General features: G+C 44.9%; 1 protein-coding gene, 1 long non-coding RNA gene and 2 pseudogenes across 2 annotated transcripts; 2 read left to right on the forward strand and 2 right to left on the reverse strand.

Moving 5' to 3' along the window:
• Nucleotides 1–3,853: 3,853 nt before the first annotated feature.
• On the reverse strand, nucleotides 3,854–5,424 carry LOC127319211 (uncharacterized). The gene is made up of 3 exons (XR_007862453.2): nucleotides 5,312–5,424; nucleotides 4,374–4,816; nucleotides 3,854–3,987 (listed from the first exon to the last, which is right to left on the reverse strand). It is a non-coding gene; the product is annotated as an uncharacterized lncRNA (long non-coding RNA).
• Nucleotides 5,425–10,131: 4,707 nt separating this feature from the next.
• Nucleotides 10,132–20,367, reverse strand: LOC127319151 (DNA (cytosine-5)-methyltransferase CMT1-like; annotated as a pseudogene).
• A 1,577-nt stretch (nucleotides 20,368–21,944) lies between these two features.
• LOC127319202 (alpha-amylase/trypsin inhibitor-like) lies at nucleotides 21,945–22,561 on the forward strand (annotated as a pseudogene).
• A 2,095-nt stretch (nucleotides 22,562–24,656) lies between these two features.
• LOC127319180 (putative UPF0496 protein 2) lies at nucleotides 24,657–26,156 on the forward strand. Its single transcript, XM_051349394.2, has one exon. It carries the CDS (start codon nucleotides 24,790–24,792, stop codon nucleotides 26,032–26,034), a length of 1,245 nt encoding a protein of 414 aa, XP_051205354.1. The 5' UTR covers nucleotides 24,657–24,789; the 3' UTR covers nucleotides 26,035–26,156.
• The last annotated feature ends 1,710 nt before the right edge of the window (nucleotides 26,157–27,866 follow it).

Raw genomic sequence — 27,866 nt, forward strand, 5'->3', positions numbered from 1 at the left:
CCACCCCACTTGCGGCAACACTAGAGGGCACGCATCCTAGACGAAGCTCGCGAACGGTGCAACGACACTATCGTGCTAGGAGACGCGGTAGAGTGCCCCGACATCAACGGTGCCACCCCGCTTGCGGCAATGCGCCATGGCAGCGCCAAAGAGCATCGATGGCACGCAGCAGAGCAGGGGGAACTCCATCGTGTCCATCGCGAAGGCAGGCAGGTCGTCCAGGACGGCGTTGAGGAGCACAATCCTTCCACGAGGGAGGTTTACGAGGCGTGCTCCGCGCTGCTAGCGGCCACCGGAGCCGCGCAGTAAATATCACGCTCAGCCTGTAGAAAAACTCATGACACAGTCCAACGAGTATATTGTATAGGGAGGTGAGCAAACTGTGACCACACATACAGTATAGATACAAGCAACAGCACATATATACATCTCATATTCTCATTGACTCACTGCCCATGACTGCATATGCACATCAAGAACATCAAGAACCCAACTCGGCCCTAGGTATTAGGAGGCCCACAATCTTCAACAAGATACAATCAACACCAGCTAGCTAAGTTCATAAAGTAATGCAATTGCAGACCTACAAACAGCCAAAGCTAGCTTTCTCTTCACCTATCACCGCCCTATGCTTTTCACGTCGCAGTCCCGGTAGGCACGAAGACAATTTTTCCTTTTTGCAGCTTCAGACACGATTTGGCAGGTATGAAGCCAAAACAGAGATGGTAGCCTTCCCAAGCGCCACGGCAGTTGCCACTCCATCTACCAAGTCCCAGCGACTACCACTTCTTGAAGTAGAAGCTCGACTTGTCCGGTATCACCTGCACGAAAACAGACCACTCAAGGGTAAGGGAGATTCTGTTTCTACCACATCCCATAATAGCTTGAACTAGAACAATGTCAAATAAATGGCGCCATCCCACCCTAAAGACCACTCAATGGTACCAACTAGTGGCGTTCAGAACTAAATAGCAACAGGCCTAGACCAACAGCTCAAAAGAAGACGAACATATACCATTCGCCTTTTTTCTGTTTCTTTGATAAAACATAGATTTCGCCACATATACTGAGCTCACATTTCTTTTCCCCTTTCATTTTCTACACAAATATCTATTTACAATGAAAGAAAAGAGAAAAACTTCACAAAGTTGAGTTCTTTATCCGAAAAACGCATTACTGGTATGAAGGGCTACCACAGGCATAAGGTACAGGAAAAGCAAAAATACGAACTATTGCATATTTCAACCTGGTAAAGCCGAGATAGATTCATATCAACTCCATAACCAGACTGCATTGCAGACATACGAACTAGAATAAACAGCAAGTCTGACTTGTGAGAAGAACTAACCAAAAAAGATGTCTCTCCTGGATGCGGAACTGCAAGTACTCTCACACAGAAACCTCTCATCCCCACCAGGCTAACAAGGTTTGGGTAGGTGAGCACCATCTGTATCTACACCTCCACCGGGAACTCCTTCCTTTCCCTACACTCCCTCCCACGAGAACTGCTTCACAACCGCCATGTGGGCATCAAAAACGCCCTGAAAGAACATATGAACATATTATCATGTGGCAGAAACCGGGAGACTAAGAAACGCAAAATAGTGGCAATTATAAATCCTACAAAACACCACATGCATCACCAGAAGCATGGTTTGATGGCCAGTTCAGGTGAATTTATAGAAAACAAGATGATTGGCATCATGGTTCGATGGCCAGTTTATAGAACATGACAGAGTAAGGACAAATACTTGTAGGAATCGAAAAGGACACCATGAATGGAATAACAATTACCATAAACACACAAATCATCAAAATCACCACAAAGTGGACACCTCAATTGATAGAATCATACCACATGACCAAATGAGCATAACTATAAACCCAGTACCTTGTTAGTGCTCTCGTATTTGAGCACCAGCACGATGGCTGACTCGCACCGCTTCTCCAAGTGGGCCTCAACCAACTCCAGCCTCGAACCAATGGCGTTGCTGCCTTCGCCCAGCTCTGACGTCCTCTCCTTTCAGCCTACTACTTGATGTCGAGAGGGTAAATTATCTTGGGACTTAACCTCTACTGGTACAGAACTGCATGGATGAAGTACTTGGTCTTTCTTCTTCACCTGAAAGCCATAAAAAACACAGACAAGAAATTCGGTCAAGGTTTAGCCAGCAACAAAGTAAACAGCCATTGACCACTCTAAACTAAAACTGCCCTCCAGAATACACAAAGGCAACGCTTGAAAATAGATTGAGGTTTAGTTTTTATGTTGGAATCCAACTAAACCATGTTATGCCAAGATTCCAAAATAAATCGAATTTCCAAAGCCAGCCCAGCCACATGGCAATAAGGCCATTTCGTTCCAATCATCAAGCCCACAATGTGGAATCAATCAGCCCATAATGTGGAACCAATCATCAAGCCCACAATGTGGAATCAATCAGCCCAGCAAAAATAGATACTTGGCATATACCAAAATAAAAGACAAACGAAAATAGGGAGGCATCAAGAAAGAAAGAGAAACCAATAGTACCACTTTATAAAGCTAGCTATAAGCTGCCAGATTTATACATACGCATCAGGGTTATTTCTACATAAATAAATTAATGCAACCAAAAAGCTAGCCAGCAAAAGGACAAGAAATGTATATAAACTTAAATACAAACAATCCATGATATCTTATCGCCACTATATGCAAAAAGGATGACAAACTTGATATCAACTACTTAAATAAACCAATCGATACTTGTAAATATTAGGCTGCCAAACAAAGAACTTTTCAGTAAAAAAAATCGAGAGATTGCTTTTCAGTCAACTTTCATTGACAGTAGTACCATCCACATTGCATAAGAAAACTTCCAGGCAAAATAAAGAGAGGTAAAGAAGCATGATCCAATCAACAACAAGCAGATGTCAGTGCGTCTAGTCAATATGCATGTGATATCACCATCATTTTATTAGGACTCAGTTTCAGGAAACTTAGCATATTTCCAAGAGCATCAACCAAACAACTACCATGATTTTTTTAGAGAAGGCAGCAGGAGGCACCTCGCAGAGATTATGGCGCCAATGGCGTCTGGGTGGAGGAAGTCAACCCGAACCGACTACTGCATATTTTAAGCTCTAAGGCACCCTCCAAATTAAGGACAAGTGGCAGCAAGAAATTATGTGGTCACAGATGATGAAGAGAATAATTAGAGCAGAACACTCAAAGTGTTAATGTATCTATAAATACAAGTGCTACTGCCTTTGTAAACAAGTATGCAGTGTACATTTACTCACGACAAGAGGGCATAAATGTAGCTGCTGCCAACCAAGGAATCTAGGATTATCATGTACATCATGGTTTGCTCCAGAATTAGAATCCAGGTTCTCGTTCACAAGATACATAAACTACTAGTGTCAAATTTACACATACACTTAAGCAGGAACAGTCTCATTTATGTACCAAAAGAAATGTATGAACTTAAATATACCAAAACCAAACACTCAACACAACATGCAAACCACAAGGTAAATTCACAACCAGACGATTGTATTGCGCAACAGACAGCCAGGGAATAATCAATCAGTAAAAGGCAGGCAGCAGGAGGCACCTAGTTGTTCATTCTTGTCCCAAGTGGCAGCTTCATGCATCCTAGTGAAGGAGAAAGTCACCGTCCTCTACCAAGGCGCCCTCCTGGACTTTCATGCACAGCGTCATCATTGCTGCTGCTAGCAGTGGGCTCTACCAGCACCACTGCACCCAATCCTGAACCTTCTACAGAGAGAAGACAAGTTAAGCTAGGGTTTTACATTTCACCACAGAGAAAATGAAGAAGGCGCAGCCTTTTATCAGCAAAAGGGAAGGATGCTATGCTCACCGCCATGTGGTGGCGGTCAGCAGTCTAAGCCCGTCGTATGAGAGCTTAAGCAGCACCAGCCCGGACACCCATTTTCCAGCTCCAAGGCACCATCCATATTCAGGAAAGGTGGCGGCAAGAAAATCTGTAATCACGAATAAGAGAATAATTAGAAGCGAAAACTCAAAGTGTTGATGTATCTAGAAACACTCTTGCTACTGCCTTGTCTTGCGGTTGAACCCATTTGACTCGGGATAAACTAAAAAAGACTGTAGATATATTAACGACAGGAGGACATCACTGTAGGTGCTGCCATTAATTGAGCAATCTAAGACTATAATCTACAAAATTAGTACACCTTCATCAGTATCTGGATCCTCGTTTACTAGATAGATAAATTTTGCTAATATAGCACATAAACCTAAGCAAAAACAGTCCCATTTATTCACCATAAGAGATCAATGAAGTCGAGAACACCTAAACCAAATACTCAACCTTGTGTGCTGTTACAAGGTAAAAGGCAGGAGGCACCTAGTCGTTCTTGTCCCCAGCGGCGTCCTAGTGAAGGAAATCATCCCGAACCCGGGTACTTTGGAGCTCCAAGGCACCCTCCAATAGTAAGGACAAGTGGAAGCAAGAAATTCTGTGATGAAAAATGAAGAGGATGATTAGAACTGAATACTACTAATTTAATCAATGCGTCTAGAAATATTTGTGCTACTGTTAAGATGTCGTTTCCATAAAAAACGAAGGCAAGAAATATACAAGTTTGAGCAATCTTGTATATACTTCCAGAGACTATGCATACAGACGATTATACATTTAAAAGGATAAAAGAGAAGAATCATAAGAGCAGCCCTATGCATGCAGCAAAATCGGAGACCTGAAAGCACAGGTGGAGTCCTGCTCCACCCTCCAATCCTGCCTCCTGGTACGCCCGGCTTGATGCTATTCAACCCCGGTATGTTCTGAACCTGAAAACAATACAAGCTGTCAACTGTGTTGATTCGTAAGAAGCACCAAAAAAATCAGCATGTTTATTTGATATGCAGCCACTGCCACCTATGCACAAAAGAGATGCTCATTAATTCTGTTTGGTCTATAATTGCAATATAGAATATATTTCAATACTTATATGCTTTATAAGACAGTTGAAATATGACCTGAAAGCACAAGTGCAGCAACATACATGGGGAAAAAAGCAATCAGAATGTACTTCAATACTTATATGCCCTATAATTGCAATATATGCCAGCAAAGCTTAAATACAACCATCTCATGTCTCAGCTATTTAAAATCATACCATCAACATAGTTGTAGAACCCGCTTTATAAGACAGTGTGACAGTTGAAACTTCAGGTTACCGCAACTAAACAATCCAACCCAGCAAAGTAAATTAGCAATGGTCAGGTCTGGCGTGCTAGCAAAATATCACAAATTGATCAGAGAAGGCAGCAGGCCGGATGCACCTTACTAGGAGTCGTTCTTGTCTCCAGCGTAGTCCAAGTGGAGAAAGTCGCTCACCTGAAACAGGAGCTGTGGATCATTGCCATCGCTGCCGCTTTGGCCTATTCCACCATACCCCTCCGTTTCAAGGAATAAGGCGTCCTCGTTTTACGAGCTTTTTGTTTGACCAAGAATAACTTCAAATAGATAAAGATTGTATGTATGAATTTAGTATCATTAAAAAGTGCTTTTCAATGCGAATCCAACGATACTAAATACATATAATATAATCAAAATTTTATTGCTTAATTTTTATGGTCAAAGTTCGCCTTGAAATACGTGTGCGCCTTATTCCTTGAAACGGAGGTAGTACTAAGGTAGCTAGGGTTCTCGCCCTACACAAAAACGAAAATGCAGCATTTTATCATCACAGAGAATCATAAACCGAAATGCAGTAAAAAAAACAAGCTAAATTGCAACCAGTAACGATTGCAACACGTGGGCAGCCAAAACAGCACAAAATTATTATGGAAAGGCAACTAGATGCACCTATATGTTGTACTCGTTGTTGTCCCCAGCATCCGAGAGGAGAAAGTCCTCCTGAACCTGCTGTCAACTATTCAGGTATAAGGCGCGCTCCATATTCAGAAATCAACAATAGGATAAACAAATACAGGACATCGTGTAAAATCAGTAGCATGTCAAGTACTCATGTGAACTTGACCAAGAAGTTGATCGAACAATCAATTAGAATAGTAAGGAATTAATTACAGTAATAGGTATGGATAAGGAGCTGCTCGAGAGCTCATATATACACACCGGAAGCATAACAACTACACATCTGCACTTCACAAACACTATCAGATTTTAATTAATTTCCTTCTATAAGAAGATCGTCAACAACCGTTAATTAAGCATACACCCATTTTCCCAGAAGAAATCAATGAACTTGAGGTAACCGAAACAAAACACTCCAACCAAGCAAGCTAAATTAGCAATTGTCAGGTCCAACGATTGCTGGAACCTTTCTGTATAGCAGCAATTGTGTTTGTGTGGCAGCCAATGCTTATAATTGCAATGCTAAGGTAGCTAGGGTTTTCGCTGACCCGGACTTTTGGCTCTCATACTTGCACCTACCCCATATCTGGCCGTCCATAAGATGCTTTGTGATTTGTGGACAAGCTAACATTATTAAACCGTACCTGCACATTTAATTCAGAATACAACCCTATAGTAAAAGAATACCCTCTGGATACGCATTAACTTGGATACGCATTAACTAGGCCGCTGGTGTTGTCATGGGAACAGGCCAGGACATGATCATTTACACGGCCGGGAATTAATGAGACGTAACAGATGTTACCCTGCACATGTTATGGCTCGGGCAATTAATAGTGACATGAAACAATGGCAGGTTCATAAATCAATCAGAATATTTTTCTACACAAATTTTATCATTCCTTTTGTTTGCTCTCTCCCATCTCATGCCTCAACATATTGTTTCATATGATCCAGAAATATATTTTGAAATTAATAGACTTATTATATGAGCCATATATTAATTTCTGATATTAACAGAAATTTCTCATATGGTAATTTTTTTTTACCATGATTCACACATACAGATTAGCAGATCAAATTATTCAGAACAAGGCATTCATATAGATCTGGATTTGGATATTTTTTTCTTTTTTTTTTTTCGAGAAAACGCAAAAAGCCTTTGCGTTTCATTTCATTGGATAGGTAGAAGGTTTGCGGTTACATGCCCCCAAAGAGGCGATACAACACGGAAGGAACAAAAAGAAAGGAAAAAAACTAGTGCACATCCCAGGTCTGGGGAAGGATCAGGCGTAGCCCCTGTGCTCCGGCCCTTGCCCAAAGGGCGGCCTCCTCCTTGATGTTGTTGACGACGGTGTTGATGGAGGGTTGAGCTCCATTGAACACGCAATCGTTGCGGTGCTTCCATAGCATCCAAGGGATAAGCAGGGTAATGGAGGCCAGGCCCTTGTGGCTGGGAGAAGGGGAGGCCCGACGTGCCCTGTGCCACCAAGTCTGGAGCGAGTCACCACGTTCAGGGGGGTTGCATGTGGCGCGCAGCCAGGCCAGGACCTCGAACCAAACCTGCTGGGAGAAGCAACATCCGGTCAGGAGGTGCTGCATGGACTCCATCTCCTGGTCACAAAGGAGGCAGCGCGGGTGGTGTTGGAGCCCCCGGCGTTGTAGGCGTGCGGCCGTCCAGCACCGATCCAGGTTAGCTAACCAATGGAAGAACTTGATGCGCTGGGGGGCCCAGGTGCGCCAGGTGAGCTTCCAAGCGCCGCAGACGGTTGATCCTTGGAACATGGCGTTGTAACAGGATTTGGCGGAGTAGGTTCCGGTGTCGCTCCACTTCCAAGTGAGGGTATCGGCCTGGTTGGACAACTCCACGGGCTCAAGCTGTCGCCAGAGTAGGAGGTATTCGCCAACCTCTGGGATCCCAATCGAGCCGTGAATGTCGCGCGCCCAGGAGTGATCTCGCATGCCATCCGCGACCGTCCTGATGCGGCGTCTGCGCTTGGGGATGCATGCGTACAGGTGGGGAGCGATCTCACTGATGGAACGCCCGCTCAGCCAGCGGTCCTCCCAGAATAGCGCCGTGCGCCCGTCGCCGAGGACCATGGTCGTCGAGGCGAAGAACAGCGCGCGTTCAACGGCCGAGAACTGCAGGTCAAGGCCCTGCCAGGCTCTGCCGGGATCCGTTCGACTGAACCAGAGCCAGCGTAGGCGAAGAGCGATGCCAGCCTTGTCTAGGTTTAGGACGCCGAGGCCGCCACGGTCGATTGGGCGACAAACCTGGCCCCAGTTGACGTGGCAGTTTCCACCATGGGCCTCCTTGCGCCCGGCCCAGAGGAAACCTCGCTGTATCTTGTCGATGAGGTGCAACGTCTTCTTGTCCGGGGCATAGGCGAGGAGCTGGTGGATGGGGATCGCACTGAGCACAGACCTAATCAGCTTCAGCCGCCCAGCCTTGTCCATCAGGTGCGCCTTCCAGGTGGGGAGCTTGGCCGCAACACGGTCGATCACGGGCTGCATCTGAGCTCTCGTGGGGCGCCTGATGGTGAGGGGGATGCCCAGGTAGGTGATGGGCAACTCCACAACGGGGCATCCAAGGCCCGTGGTAACTGTGGCTATGTCGTCGTTGGCGCAGTTGATGAGGGCCGCCGAGCTCTTGCCGTAGTTGACGTGGAGGCCAGACGCCTGTCCGAAGAGGCGTAGCAGCTCACGGATGGCAGTGGTGTCACTGCGGGATGGGTGGCAGAAGAGTACCACGTCGTCCGCGTAGAGGGACATGACGGGGACATGGCGACGAGGGTGTAGCTGCTGGAGGATGCCGAGAGTCGCAGCGTGGCTGATCAGTCGGCCGAGCACGTCAACCGCGAGCACGAAGAGCTGCGGGGACAGAGGGTCGCCCTGGCGCAATCCGCGTCGATGCCATATAGGTGGGCCGGGCTCCCCGTTGATCAGCACACGGGTGCTAGCGGAACTGAGCAGGATGGCAAGCCAGTCAAGGAACCTGTCGCCGAACCCGTAGCGACGCAACACCTCGAAGAGGAAAGGCCACGAGATGGAGTCGAAGGCGCGTGCGAGGTCAAGCTTCAGCAGAACCCTAGGCTCCTTGAGCTGGTGGAGCAGCCGCGCAGATTGGCGAGCGAGAACGAAGTTGTCGTGCAGCTGCGCCCGGGATGAAGGCATTTTGGTTCTTGCTCACCAGGTCGTCCAACTTCGGGGCGAGGCGCAGGGACAGCATCTTGGCGAAGATCTTGGCCACGAGGTGGATCAAGCTGATGGGCCTGTAGTCGCCAAGGGTGGTGGCATCGGGCTTCTTGGGGAGCAGGGTGAGCAACGCTTGGTTTAGCATGTGAAAGCCACGGCCACGGAGTGCGTGGAGCTGCGCGAAAGCCTCGACGAAGTCCTCCTTCACCGTGCCCCAGCATGCCCGCAGAAACTCGGCGGTGAAGCCGTCGGGGCCAAGGGCTTTCCGCGCAGGGAGGCGCTTGATGGTGTTCCAAATCTCCTCTTCGCCAAACGGGGCGTCGAGGTCGGAGAGAGCGTCGGAGGGGATTTGGATATTTATTCTTGAGAGTACCTTGAATATTTATTCTTGAGAGTACCTTGAATATAAAAAAAAACATCTGGATGAACAAGAATAGATCCGATTAGTTTAACAAATAAAATGAACCAATTAAATCCCTTTTCATGAACAAGTACAAAAAAAAACTGCAACATGAAATAAAAGAATAATAAAGAGAGAAATGAGGATAATTTCAAATTAGACCTACTTCTTGGTGCAAGATTAGCTTCCCGCATTGTCACGAGCATTGCCTTCCCGAGCAGAGTCCTGATGCTCCGTCAAAGCCACTGCCTCCCCACGCAGAACGCGGTGCGCCGCGCCGACGCCCCTGGCCGCCTCTTGGCCTCTGATGCCCAACGCATCGTCTGATACTCTGATCAAGGTTCCGCCTCAGGACTCTGCTCGGGAAGTCTATGACCAAGGTACCTCCTGCAGCCTCTCATCCACCTGTCAGACAAAATGGCCAGTGTAATGAGGACTGTCATTTTTATACAAATGTAAATTTCCCCACTAAAGAATTCACAGATTAGATATTCAGTAGCAGTAGTACACAATTCAAGAGCAACCAGAGAATTCAGACTAACAGATAATTCAAGCACATTCAGAGAATTGAAGGCACAGGCATTCCAAAAGCAAGAGTTTCAGATTCACACTCAGTCATAAAAGCTGCCTCACGAAGAAGGGATCTAGCAGCAGCTAGCAATGCACCAGAAACATAAATGAACACTGGTGTACGGTAATCAGAATAAACAAGATCGCCCATTCCGTTTCAATATTAAAATTTGAATGAATAGTAGCAATGGTAAAATAAATAAACTTGGCAACATGTTTCAGCCCTTCCGTGAGCTGGACAACTCGGTGTTCCAGAATAGATGACAATGTTTCGGCAGCAAGCATATTGCTGAAAATCAACAGTCGGTCAAAAGAATTATTCTTCCTCCACTACTTCGCCTGCAGAAGATCCTTGATGCAATCTTGTAGCTGTTGCTTGGGCCACAGGGACGAAGTTCCTAGGCAGTTTGAACAAGGGGCGCTGCTCTCCACTGAATTCACCCTGCTGGTATGCCTGTCCCAGTGAATACCCCAGGGCTCGGGCTACAGGAACAGCGACGGCGTTCCCAACTTGGATATATCTATGTAAAAAATAACATGCGCAACAAAAAAAGTCAGCTCATAACAAAGAAGGTCCAGAGCTACTGTCCTTACAGAAGCCAAGCTCGTTATGGTCTCTTATATTGTATTAGATCAACTCACTTTTGTTTTATGGGGCCAAACAGCCTATAGTAATCTGGGAAGCCCTGCAGCCTTGCGTTTTCTCTAACGGTCAGAACTCTGTTCTGATTGGGATGCAAAATAGCCTGCATGCAAAAGTCGCCGTCAAACAGAATATATTGGCAGGTCAAAGAATCATACAAGCACCAGAAGTTTTATCAAGATCTTACTTTGCTGTGAGGCTTGGCTATGGTCACAACAGTCGACACGGTCTCATCCCACCACAGGCGTCCAAATGGTCTACAAAGCAAGACAGCAAGGATAACTGACGGAGGAGTTCTACTAAGAATACAACACATTCAGTCAGTACGCTTACCTCAGTGACTTCCCCTTGACGAACGTCATAGCATAATTAGGGACCTACAGGAGAAGCAAGGGTGATTACAATATGGGAAATATACACATTATTACAACTGGTTAAACCACAACAGGTTTACCAAAGGCTTCCCCGACGAAAGAAATTCACGAGGAATATTCGGATCAAACTCAACGCTTTTGTTTTTTCCAACCCGGACACCTTTCCAGTTGCGGAAGTTTGCCCCCTGGAATACAATAATTGCTTAGAAATTACAGGTTATGGTATAGAAAAAGAATGACGTGTTCAACCTTAATTAACTTGCCTTTTTTTGGGGAATGTGCTGCACTCTTTCGTAATCATCCTTATTCAATTCAAGCGGCTGATGATCAAATAGCTGAGCTTCCTTTGGAGTGGCATCTCCAAGCGAGTCGTCCCCCATGTCTTAAATGAATAACAGAGAAAGGTAACTCACCATGTCACAAAGTAACTCACAATAGAGACTTAATCAAGAATTCACTCGCAAACTCAAAAAAAATTTAATGAAAACTATGGCAAGGTGACATCATTGAACCACTAACATGGCTGAAAATACAAGAAAAACATGACTCTGCATATGCTATGAATACAAGAAATGAATAGAAAACTCATTACATAAACAGAGAACTACTTGTTCATATTAAGTAGTCACTCAACAGGTCACAACATGTGGGTTTACCTTTGCGGTTGAGACGGATATAGCATTGTAAATCCGTGTTGGGCCTACTTTTATATGCCATCACATCTTTAGTTTGATGGTTTCCAACCTGCAGAAAAACAATATAACTTATAGGGAGAAAGAAGACCACAAATTGTCAGGCAGCAGTTTAAAAATGACCCAGTATGCAAGGAAAATAGTTAGTGCCTACCTCCGGTAAACACTACGGGAGAGCACGGATGTGCCGACGGCCGCCGTGTGTGCCGACGGCCAAATATCGGGGCCGTCGGCACAGAAGCATCTGGACCGCGGCGACAAAGATGGCCGTCGGCGTTAAAATGGCCGTCGGCACAAGCCGGTTGTGCCGACGGTCACCGTCGGCACAGTTCTGGCCGTCGGCACAGGACCAGTCTGGTCGTCGGCACAATATTTTTTTTATTTTTTTTTACTACAGACCTGTGCCGACGGTTATACCGTCGGCATAGCTTTTTCCTATTTCTGCGCGACAGTCTTCAAAAAAACATAACTAAATCATTCTAATTGAGAAAAATAAGTATAATATATGAAATTTTGCAGAAAAACAAGATCTATCATAGAAAAATATAAAAAATGGAATATTTCAAATACCTAAACAAATCTTTTTTAGAAATGAGCTATAATGTTCGAGGTTTCATGGCTTTCACACACGCCAAAATGAAAAAATTGTCGCTCGTGGGTCGGATTAGAAATCCGCGTCCGGGGACTTGCTTCCCATCCTAGGGTCCACACACGTGCCAAATATGATCTCGTTTCGTCAAACTATGCCATGCGGAGGCCGTTTCCCACCTCATTTCCCCTAAAATCCATAGAACTCCGGACGTGATAGCCCTCTTCGTGAAGGGTTTTTCAGAATAATTGTCGTATCCCAGTTTTAACAAACGGAATAGTTACTATGACATATAAAATAATGTCACGCGGCTCCGTGGGATTTTTGGACTTCGTTCAAATTGTCATCTAGCCAAAACAGGACCCCCGGGACATGCAGTATCGCCGTACCGGGCGTGCGGGTGCACCCATTCACGAACAAACTAAACGGACAAAAATTAGCACATATAATGATGCGTCGTAAAACTTAAAACAATTTTTCCGGAACTTCTGGAGCGACGGATAGTTCACCCTAGTTCAAATCTGGTCAGTTTCCAGCGGATTCGACGGGACACCGCCGGAGGCCGCATGGGTTCCCAAAATGCTAACGAGTCCACATGTCTTGTGATAGGTGGTGCGTAGGTGGTCTACTATCATCGCATGGAGGTTTTATGTCATACTAAAATACGCCCCATGTAGCTGCTTCACAAATAAAAACCGTTTGGGCACGCTAAAAATGAAAAGATGGTCGTCCGTAGGTCGGATTAGAAATCCGCGTCCGGGGTCTTGCTTCCCATCCTAGGGCCCACACACGTGCCAAATATGATCTCGTTTCGGCAAACTATGCCATACCGAGGCCATTTCCCACCTCATTTCACCTCAAATCCATAGAACTCCGGGCGTGATAGCCCTTTTCATGAAGAGTTTTTAAAAATAATTTCCGTATCCCAGTTTTGACAAACAGAATAGGTACTATGACATATAAAATGACGCCACCTGGCTCCATGGGATTTTTTGACTTCGTTCAAAAAACCATCTGGCCAAAACAGGGCCCCCGGGACATGCGGTATCGCCGTACCGGGTGTGCGGGTGCACCCATTCGCGAACAAACTAAACGAACAAAAATTAGCACATATAATGATGCGTCGTTGAACTAAAAACAATTTTTCCGGAATTTCTGGAGCGACGGATAGTTGACCCCTAGTTCAAATCCGGTCAGTTTTCAGCGGATACGGCGGGACACCGCCGGAAGCCGCATAGGTTCCCAAAAAGCTAACGCGTGCACATGTCATCTAATAGGTGGTGCGTAGGTGGTCTACTATCATCGCACGGAGGTTTCACTTCATACTAAAATGCGTCCCATGTAGCTGCTTCACAAATAAAAACCTTTTGGGCACGCTAAAAATGAAAAGATGGCCGACCGTGGATCGGATTAGAAATGCGCGTCCGGGTGTTACTTCCCATCCTAGGGCCCACACACGTGCCAAATATTATCTCGTTTCGGTAAACTATGCCATGCCGAGGCCGTTTCCCACCTCATTTCCCTTGAAATCCATAGAACTCCGGACGTGATAGCCCTTTTCGTGAAGGGGTTTTCAAAATAATTGCCATATCCCAGTTTTAACAAACGGAATAGTTACTATGACATATAAAATGACGCCACGCGACTCTGTGGGATTTTTTGACTTCGTTCAAATTGCCATCTGGCCAAAACAGGACCCCCGAGACATGCGGTATCGCCGTACCGGGCGTGCGGGTGCACCCATTCGCGAACAAACTAAACGGACAAAAAATAGCATATATAATGATGCGTCGTTGAACTAAAAACAATTTTTCCGGAATTTCTGGAGCGACGGATAGTTGACCCCTAGTTCAAATCCGGTCAGTTTCCAGCGGATACGGCGGGACACCGCCGGAAGCCGCATGGGTTCCCAAAAAGCTAACGCGTGCACATATCATGTGATAGGTGGTGCGTAGGTGGTCTACTATCATCGCACGGAGGTTTCACTTCATACTAAAATGCGCCCCATGTAGCTGCTTCACAAATAAAAACCGTTTGGGCACGCTAAAAATGAAAAGATGGCCGACCGTGGATCAGATTTGAAATGCGCGTCCGGGGTCTTACTTCCCATCCTAGGGCCCACACACGTGCCAAATATGACCTTGTTTCGGCAAACTATGCCATGCCAAGGCCGTTTCCCACCTCATTTTCGATAAAGTCAGTCAAATTTAAACTAGAGTTACTTGATCTAATGCTCATGATTTTTGGGTAAGTTAACTTTGTAGGTTCAAAAGATGATATGGATGTCATATTTGTATTCCTCTCATTTTTCTGATCAATTTAGACATATTATTTGCCAAATTCGTATTTACTGATATTAATTATTCCTTATTAAATAAAAAACAAAAAAATAAAATCATTTAATTGTTTTTCAAATTCTATATTATTATTATTTATATATATTCATTGTTGTTTACTTAAATAATTGTTTAGAATTTAAAAATATAGAGGTGTGACATCACGGTCAAAGGGTTAATATGATAGATATGGTAATATTAACATCAAGGTTTCATTTCTTTCAGGGAAGCTCATCCGAAGAGAACCAAGAAGTTAAGCGTGCCGGGGTGGGAGTAGTGTGAGGATGGGTGACCAACTGGGAAGTGTGACCATAAGTGCAATTTGACCTAAGATTAAGTGTACTAAGTGTGATTGTGAAAGATTAACAAGTAAAAAAGTAGAAGAAGAAAAGTGAAAAAAAAAATAAAAAAAAATTTCAAATTTTTTTTAAATATTTTTTCGAAAATAAATTTGTAAAAATTGAAATACTATGCCGACGGTTTTACCGTCGGCACAACAATCTATGCCGACGGCCAGTCTGTGCCGACGGTGATCGGGCAGTCCCCGACCAGAACTATGCCGACGCTGCTATGCCGACGGTCACCGTCGGCACAGCCTGTGCCGACGGCCTTCTGGGCTGTGCCGACGGCTAGCGGCCGTCGGCATACTCCATCTCTCCCGTAGTGAAATCATCTATCGCGTCTTTAAGAAAAAGAGCTTTCTCCAAGAGCTTAGATTCCGTTTCATCACATGCAACTAGACATTGCTGAAAACAGAACATCATTTTACACTAGTAGAAACAAGGGCTTTTATCCTGTCCTCGAAAGTGCTTTTGCACCGGATTTGGCACGAACCGGTGCTAAAGGGGTCATTAGCACCGGTTCGTGCGGTCTGCACGTCCAGGGGGCATTAGCACCGGTTCGTGCGGGATCTTTTGCACCGGTTCGTAACACGAACCGGTGCAAAAGGGTTGGCGTCGACCACAAACTCTTTGCACCGGTTCGTGTTACGAACCGGTGCAAAGGTCTATTTTTGCACCGGTTCGTAACACGAACCGGTGCAAAAGGTTTTTCTCGCTCCCACGCACCTCCACCCCCCGTGGATCGCCTTTTTTAACACTGTAAAATAGAAAAGAAAATGATAGATTATTCAAAAAATAAAATCTTTTGAGATTCATGTATGTTATGCAACCTACTATTAGGGAAAATTAACAAATTTGAATTTTCACATTTATTGCAAAAAATGTTTGAAAAATGGTAAAACCGCATTAACTTTTTCATACGACGTCGAAAAAAAACGTATAATATATCAAAATCATCGTGGGAAAAAATTACATCCGAATTCACCAGGGTTTACCCGGTTAGCTAATTTTTAGATTTTGAAAATTCCAAATGAAAATATCAAAGCAGGAAGATTTTAGTTTTTTTCCAGAAATTTAGGATTTCATATTTTTTTATTTTTAAAATTAAAATTAATAATTGCATCCTGCATAAAGATTTCTATTACTTTTAGCAAATTATAAGATTTTCAAATTTTTAGGTTTTAGGTTTGGCAAAAAAAAATTAAAAAATTGAAAATAATTAAAAATAATACAAATTATAAAGTTAATGTTTATTTATTTATTCAAGATTATTATTACAACATTACTTTGGTTTATTAAAATAATTATTTGAAATTCTTACAATAAAGAAATATGACATCGATCGACATGTTAATAGGATTGATATGATACTACTATCACATACATGCCAAGCACTTGGATGCGGGATGGAAAGGAACTTGGAAGTTAAGCGTGCTAGTGCTAGAGTAGTGGGAGGATGGGTGACCGAGCGGGAAGTTTGAGCATGAGTAAGTAATTGGATTAGAGATAAGGGTAGTTAGAGACTAACCTTGTGAAATAACTAAAATATTAGAAATTCAAAAAAAGAAAAAAAAAAGGGAGTAGAAAATAATTCAAAAAAATGTGTTTTTCTGCCGCGGCAGCGTTTTGGGACATTTTTCTGCCGCGGCAGACCCTTTAGCACCGGTTCGTATTACGAACCGGTGCAAAAGCTCCCCCGCCCAGCGCCCCACAGCCGGCCACGTGGAGACCCCTTTAGCACCGGTTCGTAAGCGAACCGGTGCAAAAGACGGGGGCCTTTTGCACCGGATGGTTTGCACCGGTTGGCCATCCGGTGCATATGGCCATTACCAACCGGTGCAAAAGGCCATATTTCTACTAGTGTTAGCAAGACATAATAATAATAATAATAATAATAATAATAATAATAATAATAATAATAACAACAACAATAATAGCATGTATTAGATGTATTCTCGTACCGAGAATTTATTTGGCACGTTTTGTCCTCGTTTAGTGGCAACATGGGTGGGAAGAGGAAACATTGGAAGTACCTACATTACCAGATAAACATTCTTAGCAATGGTCTCACAAGTAAAATTGAGCATAGAAAAAAGAGATACCATTGAAGGAAGAGCTCCCCAGAGAAAAGCTCGCATCCTAAATTGTGGTAGCCCATAACATCCTGCAACCATAATCCCAAGTCTAGCTTGGTAACCCATGGCGACGAGATGACTTAATGCATAACGCCCAAGAAAGCCATCTGCAAATTGTAGAATGTCTACGACATTCTCCATAAGAACGTATTTGGGTCTCAGGTAGTTGACAATGTCCATAAACACAAGGATCTGTTTATTTTTTCATCCGCCAGCGGATCTTTATGCTTCCTGTGTCTATTAAGTCCGCTAATTCCTTGACACGGAGGACCTCCACAGATAACATCCACATGACCCTTTGGAATTAGGAATACATTAATAGGTGGCACAAGAACAAGATCCCAAAAGGAACAAGAAGGGATATACTTACAGGCAAGGGTAAAATGGATTCCCTATATCCACTCTCCACAAAATCTTTAATACATTGTGGAGAATCTCTGAAATGTTAAGTAGGGTAAGATATTATTGACAAAACAAAATAAAGAGTATTGTAATGAAGCAGATACCGACCTAAGGCCATCAAGGGGCTCCCAGGTATCATGGCTGGAATCATATGCTTTCCACCGTACCTATATAAATAATATATATCTTCAACCAAACTTGGCATACAAATGATCTAAATTAATGAGTACAGTACATCACTAAACATACATGATAAAGAATAAAAGTAAGCCTGAAATCCAATAGAATTACAAAAATAGGAGCTCTAAACGATCGAGCCTGCACTACCTTAAACCACAAGCCGTCTCTTTCAATTTTGTTTGGATCACCATAGCATATATCAACAAGCTTCTCAACCTCAAAAGTATCCTCTGAAAGAGGTTCATTTGCTCCATTTTCGTCATCTTCATCATCATTCGAAATCCGTGGTAGAAAAGTGCTATTATGGACGTCATATAACTTACAAAGTCTATCCCACTCCTGAAGGAGTTTAAGAAAATTCTCGGCCTTCTCGTTTCGTACCTACATAACAGAGATTAAATCATACAAATTATTGTGTGTGGTGATAAAACAAGGAATGTAATTTAGTGCCAATTGCAGTTAGTACATGTGTGCGTGGGTGGTTGTGCTTTAGACTGTCACAAGCATATTCGTTCATGTCTACAGCCCATTTCTGCACAAGACAACAATAGTAAGATTGTCAATTACAATAATTTCAGGCCAATGGAAGTCCTAATACCTCCTAAGTAGGAAACTCACTGTAGTCAATTTTAAGCCAGACAATGGAGCACCCAGGCAAAGCCCGGTTGACATGGCACCACAGCCAGAGTATAAATCCAGCAGTGTCGCTGTTTCCATTTGTGCATCAGGTGGTACTGGAAGGTCAGCAATTGTTTTTTCCCTAGGAGAGTCAACATTGTCACAAGAAATATCTGATGTTGTTTCGCTGCCTGTTGGGCCACCATTTTCTACAAAAGATTAAGTCATCATCAACATTTATGAATTTTTAGTTTGCCAATTATACTTTCAGATGTATCAAAACCATTTTGTATTGTACCGTTTTAATAAAAAGTTATGATCAGGCCATACGAGTCTATGGCATTTTTATTTTATAATATAAGTTGCATACATGCAACAAAAAGAAAAGTATGATTATGGCAACATAAAAAAAATAAGAACTACATATGATTACCCGGTGGCACATTGGCAAATGTGGAATATGCCACTGAATACGTCATGTCATAATACAAGTCTGAATTTGATATAAGCTCAGCTTTTTCTTGTTGTGTCAACTGTAGAGGTTTCACCGTAAAGCAACATGTAAAAATCAGCAGAAACATGAGAGGTAGTATGTAGTACACATTCATTAATTTGAAAGAATGAGTGAAGCACTTACGTTAGGGCCAACATAAGTAATATTTACTTTCGAGATAATTGACTCAATCAGGTTATCATCCTTTTCCTCTGAAAGGAAAACACGCTCATGATCATGTTCATGATCAGGAACCTTCAACAACTTTGGTGTGATAACCTGCAAGTTGGTCTTAGACACATGCTGAAGTGTATTTAGAAAAAGAACACAACATGCTTGACACATACCGTATCAGCCACACGGTAAAACCAACGGCAACAGAAATATGATTCATGTTCAACTCCTTTGAAAAATTCAGTAATCCTTCCAATGTAATCATCCTCGCCAAGAGCAGCCTACAGCCACTCAAAACAACAATAACATGATTACCACAGTTGGTTGAAATAGAGCAAACCAACAAGATAAATGCAGGAGAGTAAACTAAAATATTTAGACTCTCAATGGTCTGCACACAAAAAAATGAAAACAGTGCAAACTATTCAGGGCATTTCTTAAAATGCTAAATAGTACAGAAGACGGTAAAATCTAACATTTGACCTGAAGAGAGAAAATGAGTCTGCAGAGGAACACAGAGGAGCTCCTCCAAAAGCTGGACCTTATTATAAATGAAGAGCATAAGAGCAGAGGGCAAGTTTCTAATGAGTGAACAATATCTAGTGGAGTAACCTAGAAGGGCTGTGCAAAAAGGAACCCAGCAGAGAAATATGTAGTCCTAGTGTACGCCTAGGCCTAGGGGCTTGATGGTTCACCACATTCAGAACTTGATCTACACACATATCTTTATCCTACACAATTTAGCACAGCTATACGCTGAATTAAGCATTGTACAGTACAGTGCAGAATTAGTATAAGCTATGAGCCTGCTGGTTTACATGCATGCGTGCACCAACAATGCCAGAAACAAAAAGGAACTAGCATAACAAGCTGCACTAGTCATCTGGGAACACTAAAACCATGCATGTATGAATGCTCTAGCAAAAGGAAAATACATAATGGCAATCGATCGAGAAAGTGGCTAGGTGATGACGGTTGTTTACCTGGACGTAGACATCATCTCCAAGATTGAAACTGGCACCTTCCACAATAGCAGATCTGTAGTGGCACCGAGCACTCTTTTCCTCCTCGGTTGCATCCGACCTGCGCACAACGATTTCAGTTGGCGTACGTGTTAAAAGCACCTCAAATTAAGCTCCCTGAATTACAGTACAACAAACAGGTGCATACCGCTTCTTAGTGCTAAGTTGTGGATCCTGCAAACAAAAAGGTAGAAGATGGAATTTTCTTCAGCCATCATAAATTCATAATACTTCCTAACCAGGGAAGAACATGCCTACGATCCATCAACATTATGAGAGGCTGAGATCAATGGATGGACTCCGTAGGTATTACCTTGGGTTTGTACCTCTCCGTAGCAATAATCTTTCCTTGATCATGTTAGTCGGATCGTTCTAGAAACTTTCAAGAGTTTCCTAGTGGTAAGGGGCTAGCGTGCCTATGTCTTGGAGTCACAGAGGGAGTCCATCTCGTATTAGTTCTCCGTGTTAGAGTCTGGTTAGTTTAGGCCAGGTTGAGTGTCCCCTACTAATTGATTAGCTAGTACTTAGTGTTCGTCATGTAACGTGGTGAGTTAAGAGTCAGTTCTGTTAGAATATTAGGCAATTTTTGAGTGAGTTTAATTATCGAAAACAATATTATAGATGCACTAGAATATTTAATCACACACATCAGACTAAGCACATGCATCAGTCTGAATATAGAACAAGTAGCAGTACAAGGTAGGAGAGGAAAAACACGTACATCGCGACCGAGAAGGTCGCACCAGCAGCAGCACCACCACCAGGCCGGAAGTTGATGTCGTCCATGGTGTAGTCGGATTTTTCGAGGAAGTAGTCGAACCGGTGAAGAAGAACATGAACAGCAGCGAGCAGTCGCGCCGAGACGCTCCCCAAAAACCTTATCGCCCGCCTCCCGGTGCAGGATCTCGACGGACGGGGTTTCGGAGGCCTGCTTTCCCGGACGGCTGTGCACGCAGTCGCCGGGATGGGGAAGACTAGAGAGTAGCACAACAAAAGGAACTTTTTCGTGAGAGAGAGATGGACTAGAGACTTCTGAGATAGAGAGTCCAGGTCTGTTCTGTCTCCTGGAATAGCCTGGGAGGAGAGCCGATCCGACCGCGTTGCCATGCGTAGGAAGCCAGGGCCACGCGACGAGCATGCACATGCATGGTCGACACGTACCCAACTCAGTTGGTGCATCAAGCAAAAATTTAGGCTTTCTCGAAGGTGTCTCGAACTCGAGTCACGAAACGCGATGCGCATGCGTGACGAGGCGAGGCGGGCGGCGGAGGAGGAGGAGTGCGCGAAGGCTCCTTCTCTTCTCGCTCACTTGGAAGGGCTAGAAGAGCAGCCTTATATACCACTCCAACTACATCCCAACAAACAATATGGAACTAAACTTTGTCCCACAAGGCTGTCCCCAAGCTGCTAACGTGATGAATATTGAGATTTCAGAAATTGTAAACTACATGGGCTGCCTTACTGGGCTGCAGCTTGTTAGGACTAATCTATTTTGGAGTCTGTCGTGTACGTATATACATACGCGTGAGGCTACAATTTGTAATTAACGTCCTGAGATTGAGAAGTAGAAAATACAAAAATAACGGTGTGACATACGCTCTTGGCGATAAACTTTGTGTTCGCGTATGTTTCTCTAATTTGATATGATCGATGTGTGGGTGAATCCCAACATAACAAACAACACCCTTGTTGGTCAGGAAAATACGTTACAGAACGAGACAGAAAGGAAATTAAACTCCATGCGATGCGTCCAAGCAAAAGCAGAGCTTGCCCGATCTTTCCAAAATCAGTTGCAAGAAGGTCCAAATTAGAGGCGACGGGAAAGAAATGAATATTGCTTGCGCGTTTTGCGCTCTTATCTCTTGCATCCGTTGATCCATATACATCTGCGCTTGGCTGTGACTCGTAGATATTGTTCTCGTCCATATATTAGGCCAAGAAGTTGAACCAATGGCACCCAATGATCACTTCCACTTACTCCTCCTCTCCGGCTCCATTCTGCTCTCCGTCCTCGCCGTCTCCGCTGCCGTGGACTACAAGTGCCGGCCGGGGGTGGCCTTCCCGCACAACCCGCTCGCTACATGCCGCCCCTATGTGCTGAACCGGGCCTGCGGCCGTGGGCTCGGCCTCCCCATGCTGGTGAAGGAGTGGTGCTGCCGGGAGCTGGCGGTAGTCTCGGGGCGGTGCCGGTGCGAGGCGCTGCGCGTCTTCATGGACGGGGTGCGCGCGGAGGGGGGACGCGTGGTGGAGGGCCAACTCGGTGGCCTGCGCGGCTGCCCGACGGAGGTGCAGAGGGGCTTCGCCGCCACGCTCGTCACGCCGGCGGAGTGCAACCTGCGCACCATATCGGGGGGCACTTGGTGCTAGTACTAGCTGATGGATCCTCAACTGCCAGAGTACTCAAGTTGTCGATCTAGTAATTACTTACTACTATTACCGTGTACTACATAAAAGTACTCCTCAAGTGAAGGCCATGAAAGCAATGCTTGAGTTGTATGCCTATATGAACAATGGCGAGTGGGCTGTTGATGAATAAAGGGTTTTCATGACCCATTGTCAATGGATCACTCCTAACCATCATCACACCATCGAACTATGTCACAACAAACTATTCTCTCATACACAAATACACAATCTTAAGTATTAAGAAGAAACTGCGCGGGGGCTCAAACATGGGTCGCTGCCAGCATGAGCAGCATATCCGCACGCCGCTAGCCATCTGGTCGACACCAAGAATTCATGCAATTGCAAATGCTATTGTCTCGTCCTTGGTTATGTAATTGATGGAGATTTTTTGGGCGATCAATATTATTCCTTCCATCTATAAAAGTATATTGGAGATTCAAAATTTAAATTTAGATATATCTATACACAAAAAATGTCTCGATACATTTAAATTTAAATAAATTAGAAACATCCTTTCAAACACGGGTCGCTGGCAACACGGGCAGCATATCGGCACGCCGCTAGCCATATGGTCGACACCAAGAATTCATGCAATTGCAAATGCTATTGTCTCGTCCTTGGTTATGTAAGTGACGGCGATTAATATTATTCCTTCCATCTATAAAAGCATATCAAAGATTTAAATTTAGATGTATCTATACACTAAAATATATCTTGATACATTTAAATTTAGATAAATTTGAAATATCCTTTCGTAGACAGAGCTACTCCCTCCGGTCTCTTTTAATTGACTCGGATTTAATTAGTACACTTTGTACTAAATTCGATTCAATAAAAAGAAGAAGAAAGGAGTAGTATTTACAAATATCTTTTGTAGGTAATACTGATCCAAAACACATGTGGGTAATAGTAACTGTGCTGAAGCTTAGAGTCGAAATTAGGTGAATTGTCTAAGCCAGCTGGACTGGTTTCAACCATTTGCATCGTCGTTTGGCAACATCCCACATGACCTTTACAACAAAGAGGACCTACGAGCTGAGCTACGTATACAGCCGGCCGCCAAGCTAGCTGGGCGGAAACACCTGAAGTACATGATCGTGCCAACTGCCAAGCTTAACTTGACCGTAGTAGCAACAACAATCTTGTGGTGTCGGTCGGTCGGCCGGTAGCGGTACTCTATCTACTCGATGTTTCGATCGATTGACACCTTCATTGGCATTCATGCAAGTGTGCACGCTATATACTTCCTTCTACAAAAACTAGCGGCTCACCTTTGGCCTACACGTCGGCACTCTCTTCTATCTAATCGGACGACGTAATATATAACCTCTTTTTTTTTACCTCAAACAAAAATATATCGTATACTTCGACCTGCCAAAACTATGCATATATAGTAGTATGTTACTCCACAGAAGTCCAATGATAACCAGCCAAGTTGGCATAGGCACAACCACATGTCGATCTGAAGGGAATGTTGTGTGTGCTTTCTTGATCCGTTGTGCCGCGTGGCATTAACTTCTTTCCTTTTGTGTGTAACCAACAAAGAAGCTGCACTTCCATTTCTGTCTTAATTCTTGGCTAGCTTCTAGTCCTTCTGTTCCTTGCCTTGCAAGACCTCCAAAATCCTCCTTTTATTCATGTGTCCATCGTTTCCACTACATGACAATCATAGATAAAGATGATCGATATCCCTCTCTCTCTATATATATACGTGGGAGGACAGGCATTTTCATAGAATATTTCCACAAACACTCACATCAGCAATCTTGAGATAGTAAAATAGAGAAGATTTGTCTAAGCGGAACCATTCATGAAATGAAGCCTTCTTCATCCCCTTCGTTGGCTAAATCCATGTTCAGGATCGACACAAGTAAGTTATGATTCTACCTCTGATTCGACAACATCAGCGTTTCATCAGAAAATTAAACTTCTGCAAGTGATAAGTAGATTTCGTATCAACAGAAAACTGATCTCTGTTTTTCTTCTTGAGAGAACTTTCTTTTCAGTAACTGGTATTCTCATGTCACTTTGAATTAGTGACCAATTGCTAATCAAGAAGCACATCATTTACAGCCATAATTGCCACAGATAGGCAAGGTTGAATTGCTTGATCAATGCGTTTTCCGAGTGGGTTTAACTTGTTAATGCTGCACACTAATATAACACTATTAATTGCAAATACTAGTAGCCCTTCACTTGCATCTCAAGCAACACCAAGCTGTACGTGCATGCTCCACAAGTCTCACCACCATTTCTTGACGCTTCCTCTTTTCCTTTCTTGCTTGCTTTCTTGCTACGCGTTATCATGCTCTAAATGTAGCTTATTTTGCTTCAATTCCTTACTGAATCCGGCTGTGCATTGCAGCAGACACGATGATGGATGGGAGTCACGGCTCATCGTCGTCAATCTCGCCGGTGCGGCCATGGCCGCCACGGCAGCGCAGCGCGCAGGACGTCGACGAGGAGTACGGGCGCGCCTTCAAGTCGAGATCCTTCCTGGACCTCTGGTCGCACGCCCACCGCAGCCTAAAGCACAATCTCTCCTCCTACAAGCTGTCCTCCAGGCTCAGCTCTAGCTTCAGTGACGATCAAGTGCCAGCCAATGAGGAGCCGTCGTCGTGCTCGTACGCCGTGCTCAACGACTTTGTGCTTGAGCCGAGCCCGGAGACGCTCACTCGTCCCGGACACCGGCGGAGTAGACGCTGCCACGGACGACGCCGGGTGGAGGCCCTCCTGCTCGAGTACTTCGACGTCACGAGGGAGGCCTGCGAGGCGTGCTCCGCGCTGCTAGCTGCCGCCGGAGCCGCGCAGCGGCACCACCTCGTGCTCCGGCGCCTCCTCCTCCGGCTCGCCGCCGAAGGAGATGATCGTGCCGCAGCCGCAAGGGACGCGCTGGCGCGGCACATTGGCAGCGACAATCCGCTCTCGCCGGCGGGACGCCGACTCACCGGGTTCAACGACGCGCATGCGCGCTGCGCCCCGCTCTCCAGGCGCCTCGTGGCGACGCGGCGCCGGCTGCGGAGGCTCGCCCGGGCTGCCCGGATCGCACGGTGTGCGGCCGCCACGGCCATTGTCGGGGCGTCTGCCGCGGCCGTCGTGGCCGCGGTCGTCCTTGCCGCGCACGCCGTCGTCGGCGTCGGCGCGGCCGCCGTCCTCACCTTCTGCGCCACCAGCACCACCAGGCCCTCGGCGCGCCGGTCATTCTCCATCAATAAGTTGGCTCGCCGCTGCCACCGTGGACGGCGGAGGCGACATGCCCGCGCGGGGGAGGCAGCGGTGGACGCGGCGGCGCGGGGCGCGTACATCTTGGGTCGCGACCTGGACACTGTGAGCCGCATGGTGCGTCGCGCGCACGACGAGCTGGAGCACGGGCGCGACATGGCGCGCATCGCGGTGGCGGCAGGTGCGGACGGCGGCGAGCGGCCGCCGCTGCTGCTGCAAGAGGTGGCGAGGGAGGAGGAGGAGTGCGGGGAGGATCTGCGGTGCCAGCTCGAGGAGCTGGAGGAGCACGCATGCCTCTGCCTCCTCACCATCAACCGGAGCAGGAGGATAGTGACGCAGGAGATGACTACGCCTGATGATGGGTCGCCGTCGACGGAGACGACGTCCAAATATTAGCTCTTTTTCTTACTTCAGATTAGATACTAGCTAGCTGTTGCTTTATGATTAGTTGACTTGTTTATGAGTATTCTTTTCTTGTGATTCAAGGGATAAATAGTGTGACATGGAGAATAAGAGTGTTTCATTTCTTTGTACATCACCACACGATTTTTCGTGGATAGGCCATATCACATATCTTCACATTGCTTGTTCCCTTTGGTCATTTTTCACTTTCTTTTCATGTTTTGATGCTTTCGTGCACTCTGCTCTTTATTGGATGAATTGTGACTCTTACTCTTTAATCGTTGTTTTCACTTAAATTATTAGTGTTTGGAAGACCGGACTTGCTAAGTCGACCCCTCGATAATTGCGGTGACACAAGATACCACTGCATGGTGTAGTACACACGTCGTTGATATAACACAAGTGAAACACCGTTCCACTCATATTACATCTCTCGAGTGGTACAACAGAAACATATGCGAGTCCAAGGCATGTCTATCGAAGGATACACGAACTGTTTCTGAGTAAGATTAACACAGACTCCTACTTTACAGTGAGGTAAAACTTCAAATAAATCTCCAAAAGAACGACTCGTGATCTAACTTATGGCTAACTCTAGCTTTAGAGATGCTTGGCTTGCTATAGAACTCTAGCTACTTAGGTGCTAGGATTAGGGAAAGGTTCCCTTCTATTACTAGTCTAGGTTTCCACTCTAGCTGATGCAGAAGTTGACTCCATTGACTTCTTTGATTGGATTCTTTATCTTGTTGCAGTAGACTCCTTTGTCTCGAGTTCCACGGTAGTTTCTCCTCCGGTGCCTCCATAACTAAGCACGGGATTCAAAGAGGGATGAGTACGAGCGTACTCAACAAGTTCATTATAGGAAATAGGTGTATCATGCACTAGCTACAGCCATAGACCGTAAAGTCATAGGCCAATGCAAGTTTTCGTAAACATTTCTTCAAAAGGTTTATTTTATTCTGAAAACTATGCCCGTCGGTCTTCACAGTTGACCAGAACTTCATGGAGTTCCTTTCGTGTCGCGTTCGTAGTTCCCTTCCGGAACAGGGAGTGACAAGCCACAATTTGATACACTCTGCAGAGGTGCGTTACTTTTCCCATAAGAGAACTTATCCTTGTTGCCAACCAAGCGTATACTTTCCCGTCCACACTTCCTTGGTGTGAGGCCAGATATAAGATCCAAGCCAATCACTGTCTTCTCCGCGACCCCGCAGACCCACCCTATTGTAAGTCTGTCCTGCTCTTTATCTATAGGTAGACCGACCCAGACATTTGTTCTCACCTATACCATTAAGGTAGACCGTTCCGAACAATTGTTATGCCCTGTCCTATACACTATAGATAGACCAACCGGACAACCCTTACAATCCATCATAGACCTTTAATAAGTCTGCCCTCTCCGTATCTATTGGTAGACCATTCTGGACCAATGTCCTCACCTTTACCAAATAGATAGACCGATATAGGCAACCCTTATCACTAGTCCGTTGATATGAGAGAGGGAAAAGATACAATGACTTCCCAGAGCCATTATAGATTTTATGGTTAACGCGAAATGTACGGCGCTAGAATCACTAGACGGCATTGGTGATCAGTCCTAGATGAATAGAACCCTTGCAATGGAACCTCCACCATATCAACACATACCATGGTTCCATTCCCACCACATAGTCATATTCATAATTGTAAAATAATATTTTGCTTTTCAATGCAGGAGTGATAAGTATAGTACTTTGCACATAGTTTGATAAAAATAATCAAATGACATGAGCAAGTGATGAACTTGCCTTTCTTGACTGCAAGATTATGCAGGCAAAAACTTCGAT

The sequence above is a fragment of the Lolium perenne genome, chromosome 7 (genome assembly GCF_019359855.2).
Source record: "Lolium perenne isolate Kyuss_39 chromosome 7, Kyuss_2.0, whole genome shotgun sequence".
NCBI classification, from domain to species: domain Eukaryota; kingdom Viridiplantae; phylum Streptophyta; class Magnoliopsida; order Poales; family Poaceae; genus Lolium; species Lolium perenne.